This window comes from Dendrobates tinctorius, unplaced genomic scaffold, assembly GCF_039654945.1.
Source record: "Dendrobates tinctorius isolate UK_male_01 unplaced genomic scaffold, ASM3965494v1 ptg000001l, whole genome shotgun sequence".
Taxonomy (NCBI): Eukaryota; Metazoa; Chordata; class Amphibia; order Anura; family Dendrobatidae; genus Dendrobates; species Dendrobates tinctorius.
The window spans coordinates 3,201,455-3,222,650 of NW_027361669.1; the positions used below are offsets into that span (position 1 = coordinate 3,201,455).

The following is a 21,196-nucleotide window of genomic DNA, read 5'->3' on the forward strand; positions in this document are numbered from 1 at the left end:
TATCCTAAGTCATATTGCAAGACTCGTTAAAGGGTTGATTGTAACTTGTAGGATCGCTACTACCAGCAGGTGGCGCTATAGAGTTGAAGTCCTCTTTCTCTCTGAAGAGGCAACTTGCATACTTTTTGTATTTAAGAACTGAAATAAATTAACTTTTTGATGATATTCTAATTTTGTGAGAGGCACCTGTATATTCCCTAAAAGGCCATTTAAAATTGGGATTTCATGAGAACCCCATACTGATGTCAGCTAGTACAGCCAACTATAATCTAATATGTATGGGGGCCCTGAAACAGATGGGGGGGGGGGGGTCATCAGGTTTAGGGCCCCCATTCACATTATATCACTTAAGGTCTGGACAGACCAAAGATACTAAATAGCCAATTGCTAGATCCCTATAAACAGGTGAATATTAAAGTACCTTAGTAAGTGCGGAACGTAGCATTGTTCACATACAATACTCCTTCCACGCCAGCAAGCACGGCTAAAGAACACAAAGCTATGTATGTTGATATTTCGCAGAAGGTGGTAAAGCTTTACACCATGCATTATAATAATTGGCCTGATGACAGCACCATTGTGAAAGTATGGTGTTTCCATGGGCGGCTGTAATAGCAGAGATAACATGTACTAATTGTTGTCCGTTATTTCTAAGGAAGTAATGGTCTTGAAAGAGATGGCAGGGAACACTCAGATTACTTGGCTGATCTATACTGCCGACCTAATAAGGGGCTATCAGCATGAGAAAACACTATTAATCATTTATAGCGTAAAATTCTGCGAGTCCACAATAAAAATGAGGTATAAAGAGAATAGCAAAGAAGTGGTGTCTAGTTAGATGCAATGCGAGTGTTGCAATACAACTCCACAAGTCAAGACTATGTCCACGGAGTCATCCAATGTGACTCTGAGAGTCATCTGCAAAGTACTATAACTTTCAATGGTGGTCAAAGTTCTAAAAAAAAATAAAAATAAAAAGACAGAACACTGACTAATTACATTCAATGGGAGTCTTCAGATGAACAATTTTTCTCTCAATCACACTGGCAGTGAGCAAACGTAAGAGAAAAAAAATTGCAGCATGCACTATTCTCTCAAGTCTTTGGTAGCATAAAAAAGAGAACATCCGTGTGGCATCCAATATGTACAGATATATTTCTTAGATAAACCTAGGAACTGTACAAGGTCATGTATATTTTACGGCAATTTACGGATGCAAAACAGACAAATGGCTGGCACACAGATGAAACTGGAGCGATCTATAGCAGATACATACACACACGCTATTTAGCTTTAAGGCCCCGTCTCACATAACGAGATCGTTGGCGAGATCGCTGTTGTGTCACCGATTTTGTGACGCAACAGCAATCTCGCTACGTGTGACACATAGCGGCGACCAGCCCCCCCACTGGACATCTCTGATCATGCTCGAATGTCCTAGGCCATTTTCTCATCATTGGCGTCCCGCTGGCCAGCATGCATCCCTGTGTTGGACGCCGACGATTGACCTGGTTGGCAACGCAGAACTCAGGGACGCAGGCGGGAGTCGTCAGAATAGCTGCTGTGTGACAAGTACCCAACGACCGCCGAGGACGTTAAACGGATCGCCAGATCGTTGCTGCGTCGTTGAAGAGATCTGTTTGATAGCTTACTAGCGACCATGTAGCGACGCACCAGCGATCCTTACCAGGTCGTATAGTTGTCGGGATCGCTGGTGCGTCGCTTAGTGTAACGGAACCCTTATATTATATAATAGTTTTATAACGTACAGACATATATAAGGGAAAGTCCTGTCACTGAGGCCTAGGGCGCTGTCATGTGAGACAATAAGAGGATGTGCACGCGAAGTCTTTTAGGAACAATAGTATACTCGCCAAGTTTTGCAAGCAGAAAACACTTCAGGAAACTGCTGGCAATGTAGGGTCTATTCTGGTGCCTCTGCGGCTGGTATTCGATTCACCTTGTGGTCTGTGGTAATGCTTGTGCATATCATGGAAACATGTATGATCAGCAAGAGCACACTTGTGGTATATATAGAACAAGAGGGTTATAGGCAGCAGTGTTTGTATATTGTTGCATGTATTGTGACAGGGTCCCTGCTAATGTATCACAGGAGGAGATATGCATCACAGAAAGGTCTATTTTCCGTAATATGGGCTTGGAAGTTTTGTTCCAGCATTTCATTTTCGGAGGGGTTAATCCTCCATTATCTGGGCCAAGCTTTGTGGGCGGTGCAGTGCGGGGAGGGAACCGCCCACCATGTCTCCTCACTGGGTGCTGCCTGTATGTAATTAGGTGTGTTTGGCACATGGGAGGAGTGTTTGGGAGTCTGTCAGTGTGGACGTTTTTTAAAAGAAGCACACCTCCTGTTTTCCTCTAGCGCACCCAAGTGAGTACAAATCCCTACAGTTGATGCTATACTGCGGGCATCGGTCCAGCAGGTACCTCGGAGGATTTAGTAAGAAAGCCAGCTCACCAGACAAGGCATCTTTAGACATCAGAGCACGGACCCGCTGTGTCAAGGCGCTTGTATTGTAGCATGAAAAGGAAAGATTGTCCAGCTCCACAATGTAGTGAAAAAATAGTATTTTCTTTATTCACTTCAATCCATACAAAATGTGAGGTTAAAATGCCAGCACAGAGAATGAAGATGCTTGCGTTATCAACGCGTTTATGGTGACTTTGCACCCTTAAGCCCCCGCCACACAAGTTTTGTGACACAACAGTGATCTCACCAGCGAGATCGCTGTGTGTGACAGCGATCAGCGACCGGCCCCCCCCTGCCGGTATCGCTGATCGCTGTAGGAAAGCCCAGGACTTTTCTTTGGTCGCTGGTCTCCTGCTGGCCAGCACGCATCGCTGCGTGTGACAGGCGGGAGACCAGCGATCAGCTGGTAACTAACGTACACATCGGGTATCCAAAGGACATGCATCTCTTAGAAACCCGATGTGTACATTAGTTACCAGCGCGCTGATGCAGGGAGCCGGTAACTAACGTACACAGCGACGCCGCACGCTCGGCGTCGCTGTGCTGATCGCTGGTGAAGCTGCCTGTGTGACAGCTCACCAGCGATCATGTAGCGACTCACCAGCGATCCTGACACATTGATATCGTTGTTGGGATCGCTGGTGAGTCGCTATATGTGACTCCAGCTTTAGTCATGATAACAAGCATTGTTACACACAGGTCTTTTATGCTATGTTCGGTCGGCACACCGGTAAAATAATTAACAATTAACATAATTACACCACGTGAAAGACAGACAAGATTAAAATCACAGAAGGAAATATATATATTCATGAAATATAACCACTTATTCAAACAATGGACCAAAAAAAAAAAAAACACTTAATATTCATTTGTGCATAATATGTAAGATTGAATAAATGGTTATATTTCATGAATTTAATTTTTTTTCTTTCAGATGTAACATGGATTAATAATGGCAAAAAATTAGTTAAATAAAAATTATGGCATTATTTTCTGTACAAGAAAGTTAATTGAAATAAATATGCTGTGATCTATCTGAAAAAAATAGAAGAAAAAAATCATCACATAGCTTGTTTTCTGCTCATTTGAAATTATAAGGCTGTGTTTACACACAGCGTTTTTTTTAGCGGTTTTTACCGCGATTTTCACTATAAAACCGCTAAAAATAAGCTTCCCAGTCATTTCTATGCATTTTGCACTTTTTGTGCACATTGAAGCGTTTTTTTACTGCAAAAAAAACGCATCGCAGTAAAAACCGCAGCATGCCAATTAATTTTGTGGATTTTTCTGCGGTTTTGGCTTCTTCCATGCGGTTTGAAACCGCTGTGGAACAAAATGCATCAAAACCGCGCAAAAAACGCCGCGGAAAAATAGGTGCGGTTTCTGGGAAGGGATTCAGGTTTTTGAGCAGAAATTTTCTGCAACATGTGCACTTAGCCTAAAAAAGAACCGTGTATTATTTGTGATAGTAATCCTTTCTCTTCCATTACCTCCATACAGAAATAGTTTAGCTTATAAAAATGTATCTATACATTTATAAATCAATAGGAAGAAACTTTCTTTGAGAAAATGCGGTAAATTTACATGTATTAATTGGCTTCAGTGCACATTGTGTCATGCAAAATCTAAGGTTTTTTCCTTTTGTGATTTTAACCTTGTCTGTCTTTCACATGGTGTAATTATGTTTATTGTTAATTATTTTACCGATGTGCCGACCGGACATAGCATAAAAGACCTATGTGTAACAATGCTTGTTATCATGACTAAAGCCCCCGTTACACTGAGGCTGTGTGCCCACGTAGCAATTAAGCGTTTTTGCCGCGAAAACGTTTAAAAATTGTGTACAGAACGCCCCCCATGCACTCCTATGGCATTCCGCACATGCTGTGCTAATGCTGCGCTTTTTTCCGTGGCGGAATCGTATCGCGGAAAAAATCGCAGCATGCTCATTCTTTTGTGCGGAATCGCAAAGAATTGCCGCGATTCCGCACCCATAGGAATGCATGAGAATCGCTTACTTCCCGCATGTGGCTATGCCCACCATGCGGGAAGTTAAGCGTCTCATGTGCGGTTGGTACCCACGGTGTGGAGGAGAGGAGACTGTCCTCCAGGCCCTGGGTACCATACCCCTGTAAAAAAAGAATAAAAAATAAAAAATCGGGGTATATTTACCTCCCGGCCTCAGCGTTCCCAGTAATGCCTTGCGGCAAGGCCCTGTGATGACGTAGTCTCGCGAGATCGCTATAGCAACGCGAGACTACGTCATCACAGGTCTCGCAAGGCATTACTGGGAACGCTGAGGCCCGGGATGGCAGCGCGGGACGCCGGAAGGTAAATATACCCCAATTTTTTTTTTTTTTTTTTTATTTTTTTTTAGCATTTTAACATTCTATCTTTTACTATTGATGCCGCATAGGCGGCCTCAATAGTAAAAACCTGGTCACACTTGTCAAACACTATGTTTGACGAGTGTGACCAACCTGTCAATCACTTTCCAAGCGATGCTTCAAATCGCTTGGAAAGTGCTTGAATATCGCACGCGAAAATCGCGGCAAAATCGCAATCATAATCGCTGTAAAATCACGGTGAAATCGCGCAGAAAAAAAGCGTGATTTCTGGGAAGGAGTCCGGTTTTCTGTGTGCGTTTTAACACGCAACGTGGGCACATAGCCTAAACGATGTCCCAGCGATCCCACATGATGGGATCGCTGGGACATCGTTAGGCTGATCGCTGGTGAGCTGTGCTATGTCAGCCCCTCCAGCGATCAGGACCAGCGAGCAAGCTGGTTTCTAATGTAAACACCGGGTATCCAGGAGCCATGTGACTCCTGGATAACCGCTGTTTACCTTGGAAACCGGCGTACACGCTGGTTTCCAAGGTAAAAATCGGGTATCTAGGAGCCGCGCGGCTCCTGGATACCCGACGTTTACATTAGCAACCAGCGTCGCTGTTCGCTGGTCTCTCGCTGCCACACGCAGCGATGCACGCTGGGCAGCGGGAGACCAGCGATCGAAAAACGGCCCAGGCCGCTCGAACACGATCAGCGATAACCGGCAGGGGGGCCGGTCGCTGATCCCCGTCACACACAGTGATCTCGCTGGCGAGATCGCTGATGTGTCACAAAATCAGCGATCTCACTAGTGAGATCGCTTAGTGTGACGGAGCCTTAAGGGTGCGAAGTCACCAGAAACGTGTTGATAATGCAAGCATCTTCATTTTCTGTGGTGGCATTTTAACCTCGTATTTTGTATGGATTAAAGTGAATAAAGAAAATACTATTTTTTCACAACATCGTGGAGCTGGACAATCTTTCCTTTTCATGCTACAATACAAGCACCTTTGAGGATTGCAGTGGACGGCTTGCTGTGGATCAGCAGGTCTACGAACTCCGGGAGGTCTGCTGTGGTTCGGCAGGTCCACGAAGTCTGCAGAGCGAAACCTTGCAAAGAGGTGCGGAGCCATGCAGAGAGGTTAAGAGCCATGCAGAGCCTGGCAGAGCAGTGCGGAGTCTCACTGTGCAGGGCCTTACGGAGGTTTGCAGAGCGGTGCGGAGCGTCGCTGTGAAAGAACTGTTGGGGCAGATAGACTGCCATGCACAGGCAGTGAGAGGTCATGGGGAGTCCACGGCGTGCACCCAAGGAGGGATGGTTGCCCAAAAGGGGGTGGAGTCCCAAAAGGGGTGGAGTCCCAAAGGGAGGCAGAATCCCAGGGAGGGTTGGCTACCCAAAAGTGGCGGAGTCCCAAAAATGTGTGGTTGTCCAAAAAGGGGTGGAGCATCCCAAATCCCATGGGACAGTGGCCCAAAAAAGGGGCAGAGCCTTCCAAAGGGGCGGTGTTGTAAGTTCATTTTTCCCCTTCACTACTGAGGCCCGAGGAACTCCCTCTTCTGGTGAAGAAAGGTAGTGAGCCTGATTGTCAAACACCTGGGACTGATGATGATGACTGGCTGAGTGGAGTTAATGACTGGATATAAGGCTGCCGACGCCCTTCTGGCCTGCGGGTGATTTCTCTGGACTTCTAGGAAACCAGTCTGATTCCTGCTCATCTAAAGCTAAGATTTCTGCTTTGCCTTTTTGCATTAGTGTTTTGTTTTCCTTGCTTTTCTGGATTCTGCCTTTCCCTGCTGGGGTTAGCTGAATCTCCTTTTGCCTGTTGCTCTGTCTTCAGAATATTCCTGAGTACTGACATAGCTTTTTTGAAGCCTAGCGTCTTCAGGGCCTTTTTTACTGTCAGTTTGTTGGCTCTTATTTTCATAGGGTTTTTCACGGATTGCAGACAGCAGCCTTCCTGTCCTTTCCTATCTAAGCTAGTGTGGGCCCCATCTTTGCTCAGTCTTTCTTCTTGCTTCACCGTCATTATATGTGGGGGGCTGCCTTTTACTTTGGGGTCTGCTCTGGGGCAGTTTAGATTTCCCTTTCTGTCTTTAGGCTATGTAGTCCTCCGGCTGTGATCGAGGGGCCTAGGGCATCGTAGGAGCCCCCCACGGCTACTGCTAGTTGTGTTGATAGGTTCAGGGGTCTGCAATCCGATAGCTGCCAACTTCTCTGGTTTTCTGGACTTAGCTAGCATTACTATTTTTGCCTCCTACGGTTACTCAATCATAACAGGGCGGCACCTGTTACGTCAGTGGACGCGTTTGGGGACAAATGCTGCAAGAGATGTCAAGCTTCAGGACATTCAGCAGATTAATGTTCCCTGATGACTTTAAAGGTGAATTGTGCTTGGGAACGGCGATATTTGTGTTACGCTTATTCTGCGTGCGGCATAGACTTTCCGTATGATGAAAGGCCACAAGTGTGTACTGTGATGTTAAATCGTGAAGGAGTGTCTGGACTGCTGGACTCAAAGAGTCAGGTGACTCTGATGGGAACCCCACTCGTTCTCTGACAGAGAAAAAGTTCAAGGTTCGGTGCATCCATGGGGTCACTGTGGACCATGTGGTGGAAAGAGTGACCATATAAATGTCCAAAAGTTTTGAGTGCCAAGATGTTGGTGTAATACCGAACTTGTTGTACCCCTTTGCGAGGGGCCAGGACTTTGTGTTATTTGAGGACTTATGGGAAATTGATGCAGTGTTCGGTTGCTCAGAAGAGCCAGAAAACTCATAAGGGAATCCCACCACAGCAAGTGATTGAAGGAGTTCCTGTTCATACTATGATTTGTAAAGGGGCGGAGCTAGCATCTCCTGAGGTTCGACAGTCACATGTTAGTGGTGACTCAACAGACTGATAGCTCTGACTAACTTACTGACTTGATGTTAGTAAATGTAGAAATACTGTGACTGTTGCTAACGTGGAATTATCTCCATACAAGGGGGTCGACACTTGGCTGGGTGGGGACGTGTTGTTCCAAGGTACCAGGGTGAGTGACAATGACCCCAGTCTGGACTGTGACTCTGACAGAGTTGAAATAGGGTGCAGTAATGAAAAGTCAAGTAAAAACGGCAAGTACTCCTCCAGTCACCAGAAACGCAATAGGCGTAGAGAGACGGAACAGGCTGCATCCTCTTTAACTTTGACTCAGGACGTTAGGTTGCCAGAGACAACTGCTACTTCTAAGGAAAACACAGGTGTGCAAAAAAATAATGAACTGACAAACTGTAATGACAGAACTCCACAAGGTGAAGCCGCAGAGAAAGAGCCGACAAAGAAAGTGAGAGTGGTGTCCTCAACGATTTCTGAGCTAAAGGTGGACGATCTGTCGTTCAATAGCACCATAGAACAAGAGTCTCAATGGAGTGGACATCCTAAAAAGATACAGAGAAAAGTCCCATGATGCACCTGGCACTGAGGAGTCGGTAGGTGATATCAGCGCTGAAGTTCCTGACGGTAAAGACGACCACGGTGAGGGGTATGACGCCGTTACTGAAAAATGTAAAATAACTGTAAATGAGAATGGTGAGGTTTCAGTGAACCCAGTAGGGGTTAAAGGTAACACTGCTCAGGGTGATGGTGATGCTGCAGAGATGAAAGAGAAAGGAGATGTCCTAAAGGAAGTCTCACCAGAAGCCGAGAGCTTAACTGAACCTGCTGGTAAAGACAAAAATGTGATGGATAATCCTGTCTTTAATTGCACAGTAGAGGTTCCCAAAGACTTGAGAGAAGTCTGTGCCAAGGAGGCGGTGCATGAAGATTTTTAGAAGGCCTTAGGAGCCTGTCAAGTGTACTTAGCCCCTGAGGCTGATCAGTTGATTGTCGTGTCTGCAAGTAAAGCCAAGTGAAGCAAGTTGCCATGCTGGGGGACTTACACTTGCGATGTGTTCGCATGAAGCGAAGAATCCTCTGGGAGAACGGAGAAGCCCTCAAACGTTTAAAGCATGCGAAGCTGTGGCATTTCACGAAGTGGTGGAAATTATGAAGGACTTGACAGGGTTGGCAGTATGCGCCCGCAAAATTAACCTGCAGCAGGCCAGGAATATTTCGGGTATTGTATCCATTAAGTTTGAAGAAGACAGGGGACTGTTTCGAATTTATGGAGAGAGTGCGGAAGCCGTTGAAAGAGCTCAAAGTTTGCTTGAGTTCGTCAAGGATTTCATCCAGGTACCCCGAGATCTTGTCCAGGTGATGGTTGGAAGATGTCGGAGGATGACTGAAGAGATTGTGGATAAATCCGGAGTCACAAGGATGAGAATATCAGGGGAAGGCAGTCAAGCTACCTTGTGAAGATGGTATGATTCCAGTTGCTGTCTTAGGAATGAAGGAGAGTACAGAAAATATACAGATGCTCCTTCAGCACTACATAGCATACCTGAAAGAAATTGAGCAGTTAAGGCTCAAAAACGTAAAATTGCTGCACAGCTGCGACAAATGGGTGTGAGTCAGCGACTTTCAAACCAAACAGTTGTGGGAAGAAATGCCTCAAATGTTCATGGAAATAGGCCCGGGAATGAAAGGGACTGAGGTCATAGAGTTCCCCATTATAAGTCTAGTAGCAATCAAATATCCAGAGCTGAGTTGGGAAGAAAAGGTGTCTCGGGTGACGAGTCTCCACTCCGTGAAGGAGATAAAGAAAGTCGCCAACAGGGAGACTGCAAAAAACGTTTAGATGTGCAAAGGTTCTAAATGTGTCAAATCCTCTGTCAGCACAGTGCTGAGGCACCCACATAGTAACCCCAATAACTCACGTGACAACACAGAGTCAGACCAGACTGTAGTTGGTGAACTGACGAAGTGGTGATTCAAAGGCTGAGGTTCTCAGGGCTTAGGCTATGTTCACACGTAGCGGAACTCACCGCGAGAATTCCGAATTCCATTCCGCGGGAAAATCGCATTTTAAATTCCCGCGATTTTCCTGCGGAAAAACTAGCATTTTGCAAGCGTTATTAGCTTGCAGACCTGCTAGCGTTTTCCAAGCGACCTGTAGCATCGCTTGGAGAACTGATTGACAAGTTGGTCACACTCGTCAAACATAGTGTTTGACAAGTGTGACCAACTTTTTACTATTGAGGCTGCCTATGCGGCATCAATAGTAAAAGATAGGATAAAAAAATATATATATTGTTGTTCTTACCTTCCAGCGTCTCGCACAGCCTTCCCGCCTCTCTCCACGCTCCCGGTCCCAGTAAACCTTTGCGAGAATTACCGCAATGACGTCCGTTCTCGCGGGATCGTGACGTCTCGCGAATGACCGCGAGACTTCGCGATCCCGCGAGAACGGACGTCATCGCTCTCAAAGGAATACTGGGACCGGGAGCGTGGAGAGAGGCGGGAAGGCTGCGCGGGACGCCGGAAGGTGAGAATAACAATATTTTTTATTTTAAATTCTATTTTTTACAGGGATATAGTACCCAAAGCCCGGAGGACAGTCTTCTCTCCTCCGGACCCTGGGTACCATCCGCAAATGTTCTGCTTACTTTTCGCATGGTCTGCACCGCCACATGCGGAAAGTAAGCAGAACAATGCATTCCTATGGGTGCGGGATCACCGCAATTCCGCTAAATTAATGAGCATGCTGCGTTTTTTACCGCAAAGCGATTCCGCTGCGGTAAAAAACGCAGCATTAGCACAGCATTGCTGAATCCCATAGGAATGCATGGGATGCTTATTTTTCGCGTTTTCACGGCAAAATTGCGCGGTTAAAACCACCGCGAAAAAAAACGCCACGTGTGAACATAGCCTTATAGAAGGCAACTTCAGAATAGTCCAATGTTTTCCTCTTAACCATTCTTGGGTGTTTTAAGCTGTGTGTTTTGGGTCACTATCCTGTTGCAAGACCCATGACCTGCGACTGAGACCAAGCTTTCTGACACTGGGCAGCACATTTCAAACTGGAATTCCTTGATAGGCTTAAGATTTCATTGTACCCTGCACAGATTCTAAGCACTCTGTGCCAGATGCAGCAAAGCAGCCCCAGAACATAACAGAGCCTCTTCAATGTTTCACAGTAGGGACAATGTTCTTTTCTTGATATGCTTCATTTTTCCATCTGTGAACACAGCTGATGTGCCTTGCCAAAAAATTGAATTTTTGTCTCATCTCTTCATAGGACATTCTCCCAGAAGCTTTGTGGTTTGTCAATATGTAGTTTGGTAAATTCCAGTCTGGCTTTTTTATGATATTTTTTTTTCAACAATGGTGTCCTTCTTTGTTGTCTCCTATGAAGTCCACTTTGGCTCATACAACGGCGGATGGTGCGATCTGACACAGATACCAGGAACGGGATGGGACCAATCTTACCAGGAACGGGATGGGACCAATCATACCAGGATAAGGATGGGACCGAGCAGACCAGGATAAGGATGGGACCATGCATACCAGGCTAGGGATGAGGAGCCATGCATACCAGGATAAAGATGGGACCAGGCATACCAGGACTGTGATGAAGCCATGCATACCAGGACAGGGATGAGGGAGCCATGCATATCAGGACAGGGATGAGGGCAATCATTCCTGCCAGGCTAGGGATGAGGAGGCATGCATACCAGGCTAGGGATGAGGAGGCATGCATGCCAGGATAGGGATGAGAGCCATGCATATCAGGATAGGGATAAGGGGGCCATGTATATCAGGATAGGGAGGAGGGAGCCATGCATGCCAGGATAGGGATGAGGGAGCCATGCATACCAGGATAGGGATGAGGGGCCATGTGTATCAGGATGGGGATGAGGAAGCCATGTATACCAGGGTAGGGATGAGGGGGCCATGTGTATCAGGATGTGGATGAGGAAGCCATGTATACCAGGGTAGGGATGAGGGGGCCATATTTACCAGGATAGGGGATATTAGTAGAGAATTTACCACATTTTTTGCTTCAGTTTTTTATCCTATTTTCCTCCTCTAATACTTAGGTGTGTCTTATGGTCCGAAAAATACGGTACATAAATGTTTAAATATGTTCATTGATCTGAAACATTTAGGCTGAGTTCACACGTGGCGTTTTTTTCGCGTTTCCGCGGCGGTTTTAACCACGCGATTTTGCCGCGAAAACGCGAAAAATAAGCATCCCATGCATTCCTACGGGATTCCGCAATGCTGTGCTAATGCTGCGGTTTTTACCGCGGCGGAATCGCTTCGCGGTAAAAACCGCAGCATGCTCATTAATTTGCGGAATCGCGGCGATCCCGCACCCATAGGAATGCATTGTTCCGCATATTTCCCGCATGTGGCTGTGCTCAACATGCGGAAAGTAAGCAGAACAATTGCGGATGGTACCCATGGCCCGGAGGAGAGGAGACTGTCCTCCGGGCATTGGGTACCATATCCCTGTAAAAAATAGAATTTAAAATAAAAAATATTGTTATTCTCACCCTCCGACGTCCCGCGCAGCCTTCCCGCTTCTCTCCACGCTCTCGTTCCCAGTAGTCCTTTGCGAAAATGCCCGCGATGACGTCCCTTCTCGCGGGATCGCAAAGTCTCGCGGTCATTCGCGCGACGTCATCGCGAATGACCGCGAGACGTCGCGATCCCGCGAAAACTGACGTCATCACGGGCATTTTCGCAAAGGACTACTGGGAACGGATGCGCGGGACGTCGGAGGGTGAGAATAACACCGTTTTTGTTTTTTTTTCTTTACATTCTATCTTTTACTACTGATGCCGCATAGGCGGCCTCAGTAGTAAAAAGTTGGTCACACTCGTCAAACACTATGTTTGACAAGTGTGACCAACCTGTCAATCAGTTTTCCAAGCGATGCTACAGATCGCTTGGAGAACGCTAGCATTTTGCAAGCTAATTACGCTTGCAAAATGCTAGTTTTTCCGCGGGAAAATTGCGGGAATTTAAAATGCGATTTTCCCGCGGACTGGAATTCCGGAATTCTCGCGGTAATTTCCGCGAGAGTTCCGGTACGTGTGCACTTAGCCTTAAGGGTGTGGGCACACGTTGCAGACTCTGCTGCGGAATTTTCTGTGCGGATTTATCCAAATCCGCAGGACAAAACACCTGCGGTTTATCTGCGGATTTTCTGCGGATTAGCCTACAGTTTTCCCCTGCGGTTTGACACCTGTCATGGAGCAGGTGCCAAACCGCTGTGGAATCCGCACAAAGAAGTGACATGCTGTGGAAAACCGCAGCTAATACGCGCAGAAAACTCCGCACCGTGGGCACTGCGGTTTTCATTTTGCATTGCCTTACATGGTACTGTACACCACAGCAGAAACTGCTGCAGATCCGCAGGGCCAAATCCGCTGCGGATCCGCAACGTGTGCACATACCCTAAGTGTAACAAACATGCAGAAGAGTAGAAAATCAGGAAGGGGGCGAACACTTTTTCACACAACTGAGGGTGGCAATGCATGTAAATATATATAATGTATATGATATATATACAGCATGATGCTATAGGTGGCAGTGCACGTACATGTATATCATATATGGTGCATATATAGAACATGATGCTATATATGGCAGTGCACATAGATGTATATGGTATATATAGAACACGATGCTTATGTTTATGGTGTTTATGTATAGAACATGACGCTATAGGTGACCGTGAGCATAGATGTATATGTGTATATATAGAACATGACACTATAGGTGGCAGGGAACGTACATGTATATCATATATATGGTTTATACATAGAACATGATGCTATAGGTGGCAGTGCACGTACATTACATCATGTATATGGTGCGTATATATATATAATATATATAAAAAACATGATGCTATAGATGACAGTGCATATGCATATACATGTATATGGTGTATGTATAGAACATAAAGCTATGGCTTACAGTGCATGTACATTGTATCATGTATACGGTGTATACATAAAACATGACACTATGGGTAACAGTGTACGTATATATGGTTTATATATGGAACATGACACTATAGGTGACAGTGCACATACATTATATCTTGTATACAGTGTATGGAGAACATGTGGCTATAGGTGGCAGTGCACGTATATGTATATGGTGTATATATAAACCATAACGCTATCAGTGGCAGTGCACATACAGTGGGGCAAAAAAGTATTTAGTCAGTCAGCAATAGTGCAAGTTCCACCACTTAAAAAGATGAGAGGCGTCTGTAATTTACATCATAGGTAGACCTCAACTATGGGAGACAAACTGAGAAAAAAAAAATCCAGAAAATCACATTGTCTGGTTTTTTCATTTTATTTGCATATTATGGTGGAAAATAAGTATTTGGTCAGAAACAAAATTTCATCTCAATACTTTGTGATATATCCTTTGTTGGCAATGACAGAGGTCAAACGTTTTCTGTAAGTCTTCACAAGGTTGCCACACACTGTTGTTGGCCCATTCCTCCATGCAGATCTCCTCTAGAGCAGTGATGTTTTTGGCTTTTCGCTTGGCAACACGGACTTTCAACTCCCTCCAAATGTTTTCTATAGGGTTGAGATCTGGAGACTGGCTAGGCCACTCCAGGACCTTGAAATGCTTCTTACGAAGCCACTCCTTCGTTGCCCTGGCGGTGTGCTTTGGATCATTGTCATGTTGAAAGACCCAGCCACGTTTCATCATCAATGCCCTTGCTGATGGAAGGAGGTTTGCACTCAAAATCTCACGATACATGGCCCCATTCATTCTTTCATGTACCCGGATCAGTCGTCCTGACCCCTTTGCAGAGAAACAGCCCCAAAGCATGATGTTTCCACCACCATGCTTTACAGTAGGTATGGTGTTTGATGGATGCAACTCAGTATTCTTTTTCCTCCAAACACGACAAGTTGTGTTTCTACCAAATAGTTCCAGTTTGGTTTCATCAGACCATAGGACATTCTCCCAAAACTCCTCTGGATCATCCAAATGCTCTCTAGCAAACTTCAGACGGGCCCGGACATGTACAGGCTTAAGCAGTGGGACACGTCTGGCACTGCAGGATCTGAGTCCATGGTGGCGTAGTGTGTTACTTATGGTAGGCCTTGTTACATTGGTCCCACCTCTCTGCAGTTCATTCACTAGGTCCCCCCGCGTGGTTCTGGGATTTTTGCTCACCGTTCTTGTGATCATTCTGACCCCACGGGGTGGGATTTTGCGTGGAGCACCAGATCGAGGGAGATTATCAGTGGTCTTGTATGTCTTCCATTTTCTAATTATTGCTCCCACAGTTGATTTCTTCACTCCAAGCTGGTTGGCTATTGCAGATTCAGTCTTCCCAGCCTGGTGCAGGGCTACAATTTTGTTTCTGGTGTCCTTTGATAGCTCTTTGGTCTTCACCATAGTGGAGTTTGGAGTCAGACTGTTTGAGGGTGTGCACAGGTGTCTTTTTATACTGATAACAAGTTTAAACAGGTGCCATTACTACAGGTAATGAGTGGAGGAAAGAGGAGACTCTTAAAGAAGAAGTTACAGGTCTGTGAGAGCCAGAAATCTTGATTGCTTGTTTCTGACCAAATACTTATTTTCCACCATAATATGCAAATAAAATGAAAAAAAAACCAGACAATGTGATTTTCTGGATTTTTTTTTTCTCAGTTTGTCTCCCATAGTTGAGGTCTACCTATGATGTAAATTGCAGACGCCTCTCATCTTTTTAAGTGGTGGAACTTGCACTATTGCTGACTGACTAAATACTTTTTTGCCCCACTGTATGTGGATATAATGTATATGGTGTATATATAGAACATAATGCTATAGGTGGCAGTGCACGTATGTGGATATAATGTATATGGTGGCAGTGCACAAACATGGTGGATATAATGTATATGGTGGCAGTGCACGAACATGGTGGATATAATGTATATGGTGGCAGTGCACGTACATGGTGGATATAATGTATATGATGTATATAATGTATATGGTGGCAGTGCATGTACATGGTGGATATAATGTATATGATGGATATAATGTATATGGTGGCAGTGCACGTACATGGATATAATGTATATGGTGGCAGTGCACGTACATGGTGGATATAATGTATATGGTGTCAGTGCACGTACATGGTGGATATAATGTATATGGTGGCAGTGCACGTACATGGTGGATATAATGTATATGGTGGCAGTGCACGTACATGGTGGCAATGCACGTACATGGTGGATATAATGTATATGGTGGCAGTGCACGTACATGGTGGATATAATGTATATGGTGGCAGTGCACGTACATGGTGGATATAATGTATATGGTGGCAGTGCACATACATGGTGGATATAATGTATATGGTGGCAGTGCACATACATGGTGGATATAATGTATATGGTGGCAGTGCACATACATGGTGGATATAATGTATATGGTGGCAGTGCACATACATGGTGGATATAATGTATATGGTGGCAGTGCACGTACATGGTGGATATAATGTATATGATGTATATAATGTATACGGTGGCAGTGCACATACATGGATATAATGTATATGGTGGATATAATGTATATGGTGGATATAATGTATATGGTGGCAGTGCACGTACATGGTGGATATAATGTATATGGTGGCAGTGCACATACATGGATATAATGTACATGGTGGATATAATGTATATGGTGGCAGTGCACATACATGGTGGATATAATGTATATGGTGGCAGTGCACATACATGGATATAATGTACATGGTGGATATAATGTATATGGTGGCAGTGCACATACATGGTGGATATAATGTATATGGTGGCAGTGCACATACATGGTGGATATAACGTATATGGTGGCAGTGCACGTACATGGTGGATATAATGTATATGGTGGCAGTGCACGTACATGGTGGATATAATGTATGTGATGTATATAATGTATACGGTGGCAGTGCACATACATGGATATAATGTATATGGTGGATATAATGTATATGGTGGATATAATGTATATGGTGGCAGTGCACGTACATGGTGGATATAATGTATATGGTGGCAGTGCACGTACATGGATATAATGTATATGGTGGATATAATGTATATGGTGGCAGTGCACGTACATGGATATAATGTATATGGTGGCAGTGCACGAACATGTTGGATATAATGTATATGGTGGCAGTGCACGTACATGGTGGATATAATGTATATGGTGGCAGTGCACATACATGGTGGATATGAGAAAACCAAAAGCAAAACACAAAACAAATATCCTGGAATAAAAAAGTAAAACAATATATTGCAAAAATTGCATGAAGGTAGCAATAATAGTAATAATAAGGGTGTTTAGTTAACATAATTTTGATCAAAATAATGTAGAAGCCATCCCGCCACATCACGGCAACCCTTGTGGGACAGTCCTAACTCTTGTATTTAAAACCTTTCCACTTGTCAAGTGACGTAAATGTGAACAAGGACAGAGGGACTGAACCACCAGTAATAGTATAGGCCAGACAGGATGGATTTTCCAACTCAGAAACAGGGTGGTCACACCCTTATATGCACAGAATGCACAATGAAACAAATGAGAAACTGGGTCTGAGCAGAAAAAGTAAATTAATGTGCATGCAAAATGTAATTGCATATGAACACATGACCTTTACACAGAGAAAACCAAAAGCAAAACACAAAACAAATATCCTGGAATAAAAAAGTAAAAAAATATATTGCAAAAATTGCATGAAGGTAGCAATAATAGTAATAATAAGGGTGTTTAATTTTTGCAATATATTTTTTTACTGTGTTCATATGCAATTACATTTTGCATGCACATTAATTTACTTTTTCTGCTCAGACCAAGTTTCTCATTTGTTTCATTGTGCATTCTGTGCATATAAGGGTGTGACCGCCCTGTTTCTGAGTTGGAAAATCCATCCTGTCTGGCCTATACTATTACTGGTGGTTCAGTCCCTCTGTCCTTGTTCACATTTACGTCACTTGACAAGTGGAAAGGTTTTAAATACAAGAGTTAGGACTGTCCCACAAGGGTTGCCGTGACGTGGCGGGATAGCTTCTACATTATTTTGATCAAAATTATGTTAACTAAATACCCTTATTATTACTATTATTACTACCTTCATGCAATTTTTGCAATATATTTTTTTACTTTTTTATTCCAGGATATTTGTTTTGTGTTTTGGTTTTCTCTGTGTAAAGGTCATGTGTTCATATGCAATTACATTTTGCATGCACATTAATTTACTTTTTCTGCTCAGACCCAGTTTCTCATGGTGGATATAATGTATATGGTGGCAGTGCACATACATGGTGGATATAATGTATACGGTGGCAGTGCACGTACATGGATATAATGTATATGGTGGATATAATGTATATGGTGGCAGTGCACGTACATGGTGGATATAATGTATATGGTGGCAGTGCACATACATGGTGGATATAATGTATACGGTGACAGTGCACGTACATGGATATAATGTATATGGTGGATATAATGTATATGGTGGCAGTGCACGTACATGGTGGATATAATGTATATGGTGGCAGTGCACATACATGGTGGATATAATGTATATGGTGACAGTGCACGTACATGGATATAATGTATATGGTGGATATAATGTATATGGTGGCAGTGCACGTACATGGATATAATGTATATGGTGGATATAATGTATATGGTGGCAGTGCACCTACATGGTGGATATAATGTATACGGTGGCAGTGCACGTACATGGATATAATGTATATGGTGGATATAATGTATATGGTGACAGTGCACGTACATGGATATAATGTATATGGTGGATATAATGTATATGGTGGCAGTGCACGTACATGGATATAATGTATATGGTGGATATAATGTATATGGTGGCAGTGCACCTACATGGTGGATATAATGTATATGGTGGCAGTGCACGTACATGGATATAATGTATATGGTGGATATAATGTATATGGTGGCAGTGCACGTACATGGATATAATGTATATGGTGGATATAATGTATATGGTGGCAGTGCACGTACATGGTGGATATAATGTATGTGGTGGCAGTGCACGTACATGGATATAATGTATATGGTGGATATAATGTATACGGTGGCAGTGCACGTACATGGATATAATGTATATGGTGGATATAATGTATATGGTGGCAGTGCACGTACATGGATATAATGTATATGGTGGGTATAATGTATATGGTGACAGTGCACGTACATGGATATAATGTATATGGTGGATATAATGTATATGGTGGCAGTGCACGTACATGGATATAATGTATATGGTGGATATAATGTATATAGTGGCAGTGCACGTACATGGTGGATATAATGTATATGGTGGCAGTGCACGTACATGGATATAATGTATATGGTGGATATAATGTATACGGTGGCAGTGCACGTACATGGTGGATATAATGTATACGGTGGCAGTGCACGTACATGGATATAATGTATATGGTGGATATAATGTATATGGTGGCAGTGCACGTACATGGATATAATGTATATGGTGGATATAATGTATATGGTGACAGTGCACGTACATGGTGGATATAATGTATATGGTGGATATAATGTATATGGTGGCAGTGCACGTACATGGATATAATGTATATGGTGGATATAATGTATATGGTGGCAGTGCACATACATGGATATAATGTATATGGTGGCAGTGCACGTACATGGATATAATGTATATGGTGGATATAATGTATATGGTGGCAGTGCACGTACATGGTGGATATAATGTATACGGTGACAGTGCACGTACATGGATATAATGTATATGGTGGATATAATGTATATGGTGGCAGTGCACGTACATGGATATAATGTATATGGTGGATATAATGTATATGGTGGCAGTGCACGTACATGGATATAATGTATATGGTGGATATAATGTATATGGTGACAGTGCACGTACATGGATATAATGTATATGGTGGATATAATGTATATGGTGGCAGTGCACGTACATGGATATAATGTATATGGTGGATATAATGTATATGGTGGCAGTGCACCTACATGGTGGATATAATGTATATGGTGGCAGTGCACGTACATGGATATAATGTATATGGTGGATATAATGTATATGGTGGCAGTGCACGTACATGGATATAATGTATATGGTGGATATAATGTATATGGTGGCAGTGCACCTACATGGTGGATATAATGTATATGGTGGCAGTGCACGTACATGGATATAATGTATATGGTGGATATAATGTATACGGTGGCAGTGCACGTACATGGATATAATGTATATGGTGGATATAATGTATACGGTGGCAGTGCACGTACATGGATATAATGTATATGGTGGATATAATGTATATGGTGGCAGTGCACCTACATGGTGGATATAATGTATACGGTGGCAGTGCACGTACATGGTGGATATAATGTATACGGTGGCAGTGCACGTACATGGTGGATATAATGTATATGGTGGCAGTGCACGTACATGGATATAATGTATATGGTGGATATAATGTATACGGTGGCAGTGCACGTACATGGATATAATGTATATGGTGGATATAATGTATACGGTGGCAGTGCACGTACATGGTGGATATAATGTATACGGTGGCAGTGCACGTACATGGTGGATATAATGTATACGGTGGCAGTGCACGTACATGGTGGATATAATGTATACGGTGGCAGTGCACGTACATGGTGGATATAATGTATACGGTGGCAGTGCACGTATCAGACCCAGTATATAGTAACCATGTCGCCGGTACCGTCCGCACACCGCTGTACACGGCCTCCTCTGGGACACCCTGGTTTCCGGGTGTGAGGCTGCAGCAGGAAAGCTCTCGGGCCTAGTACATGGCGGCTCATCCTCGGGCTCTCACCGACACCTCCGGCCCCATCCACATACGTACCTGCTGGTATCTACTGCTGCTCTGCTCCGACATGTCAGCTGGAGATGACCCGGCAGAGGCCAAATAGTGACCCGAGAGCGAAGAGAACAAGACGGCAGCGGCGGCCGAGGAGACCAGATGGTGAGAATGATCCAGAGATGATAACACTGCCCAATGGAGGGGGGCGGAGGGAGCGCGGCGAGGAGGAGACTGGCTGAGGGGAAGCGGCGCTCGGCGAGGAGCAGCACCGTGTGTGCACATATAGTCTATACAGGCAGTGGATTCAGTCTCTGTGTATATATAGATAATATGTATACAAACACTGTATACAGTCTCTGTGTATATAGATACATATAGATATACACTGCATACAGTCTGTGTATATAGATACATATAGATATACACTGCATACAGTCTGTGTATATAGATACATATAGATATACACTGCATACAGTCTCTCTATATAGATACATATAGTTATACAGTGTATAAAGTGTTTGTGTATATAGATACATATAGATATACACTGCATACAGTCTCTGTGTATAGATACATATAGTTATAC

The 21,196-nt window shown here is 43.9% G+C and overlaps 1 protein-coding gene and 1 pseudogene across 2 annotated transcripts in view; one reads left to right on the forward strand and one right to left on the reverse strand.

The window, feature by feature from the left end:
• NDFIP1 (Nedd4 family interacting protein 1) overlaps nt 1–20,830 on the reverse strand; it is a 73,076-nt gene extending 52,246 nt beyond the window's left edge. The window contains exon 1 of one of the 2 annotated variants that reach the window (XM_073581004.1): nt 20,653–20,830. In XM_073581004.1, coding sequence (XP_073437105.1) covers nt 20,653–20,685 — 33 coding nt within the window. In that variant the 5' untranslated portion in view covers nt 20,686–20,830. The remainder of the gene's footprint in view (nt 1–20,652) is intronic. The other variant, XM_073580434.1, reaches the window with a different exon arrangement.
• Nucleotides 8,458–9,308, forward strand: LOC141085069 (RNA-binding protein FXR1 pseudogene; annotated as a pseudogene).
• Nucleotides 20,831–21,196: the final 366 nt, after the last annotated feature.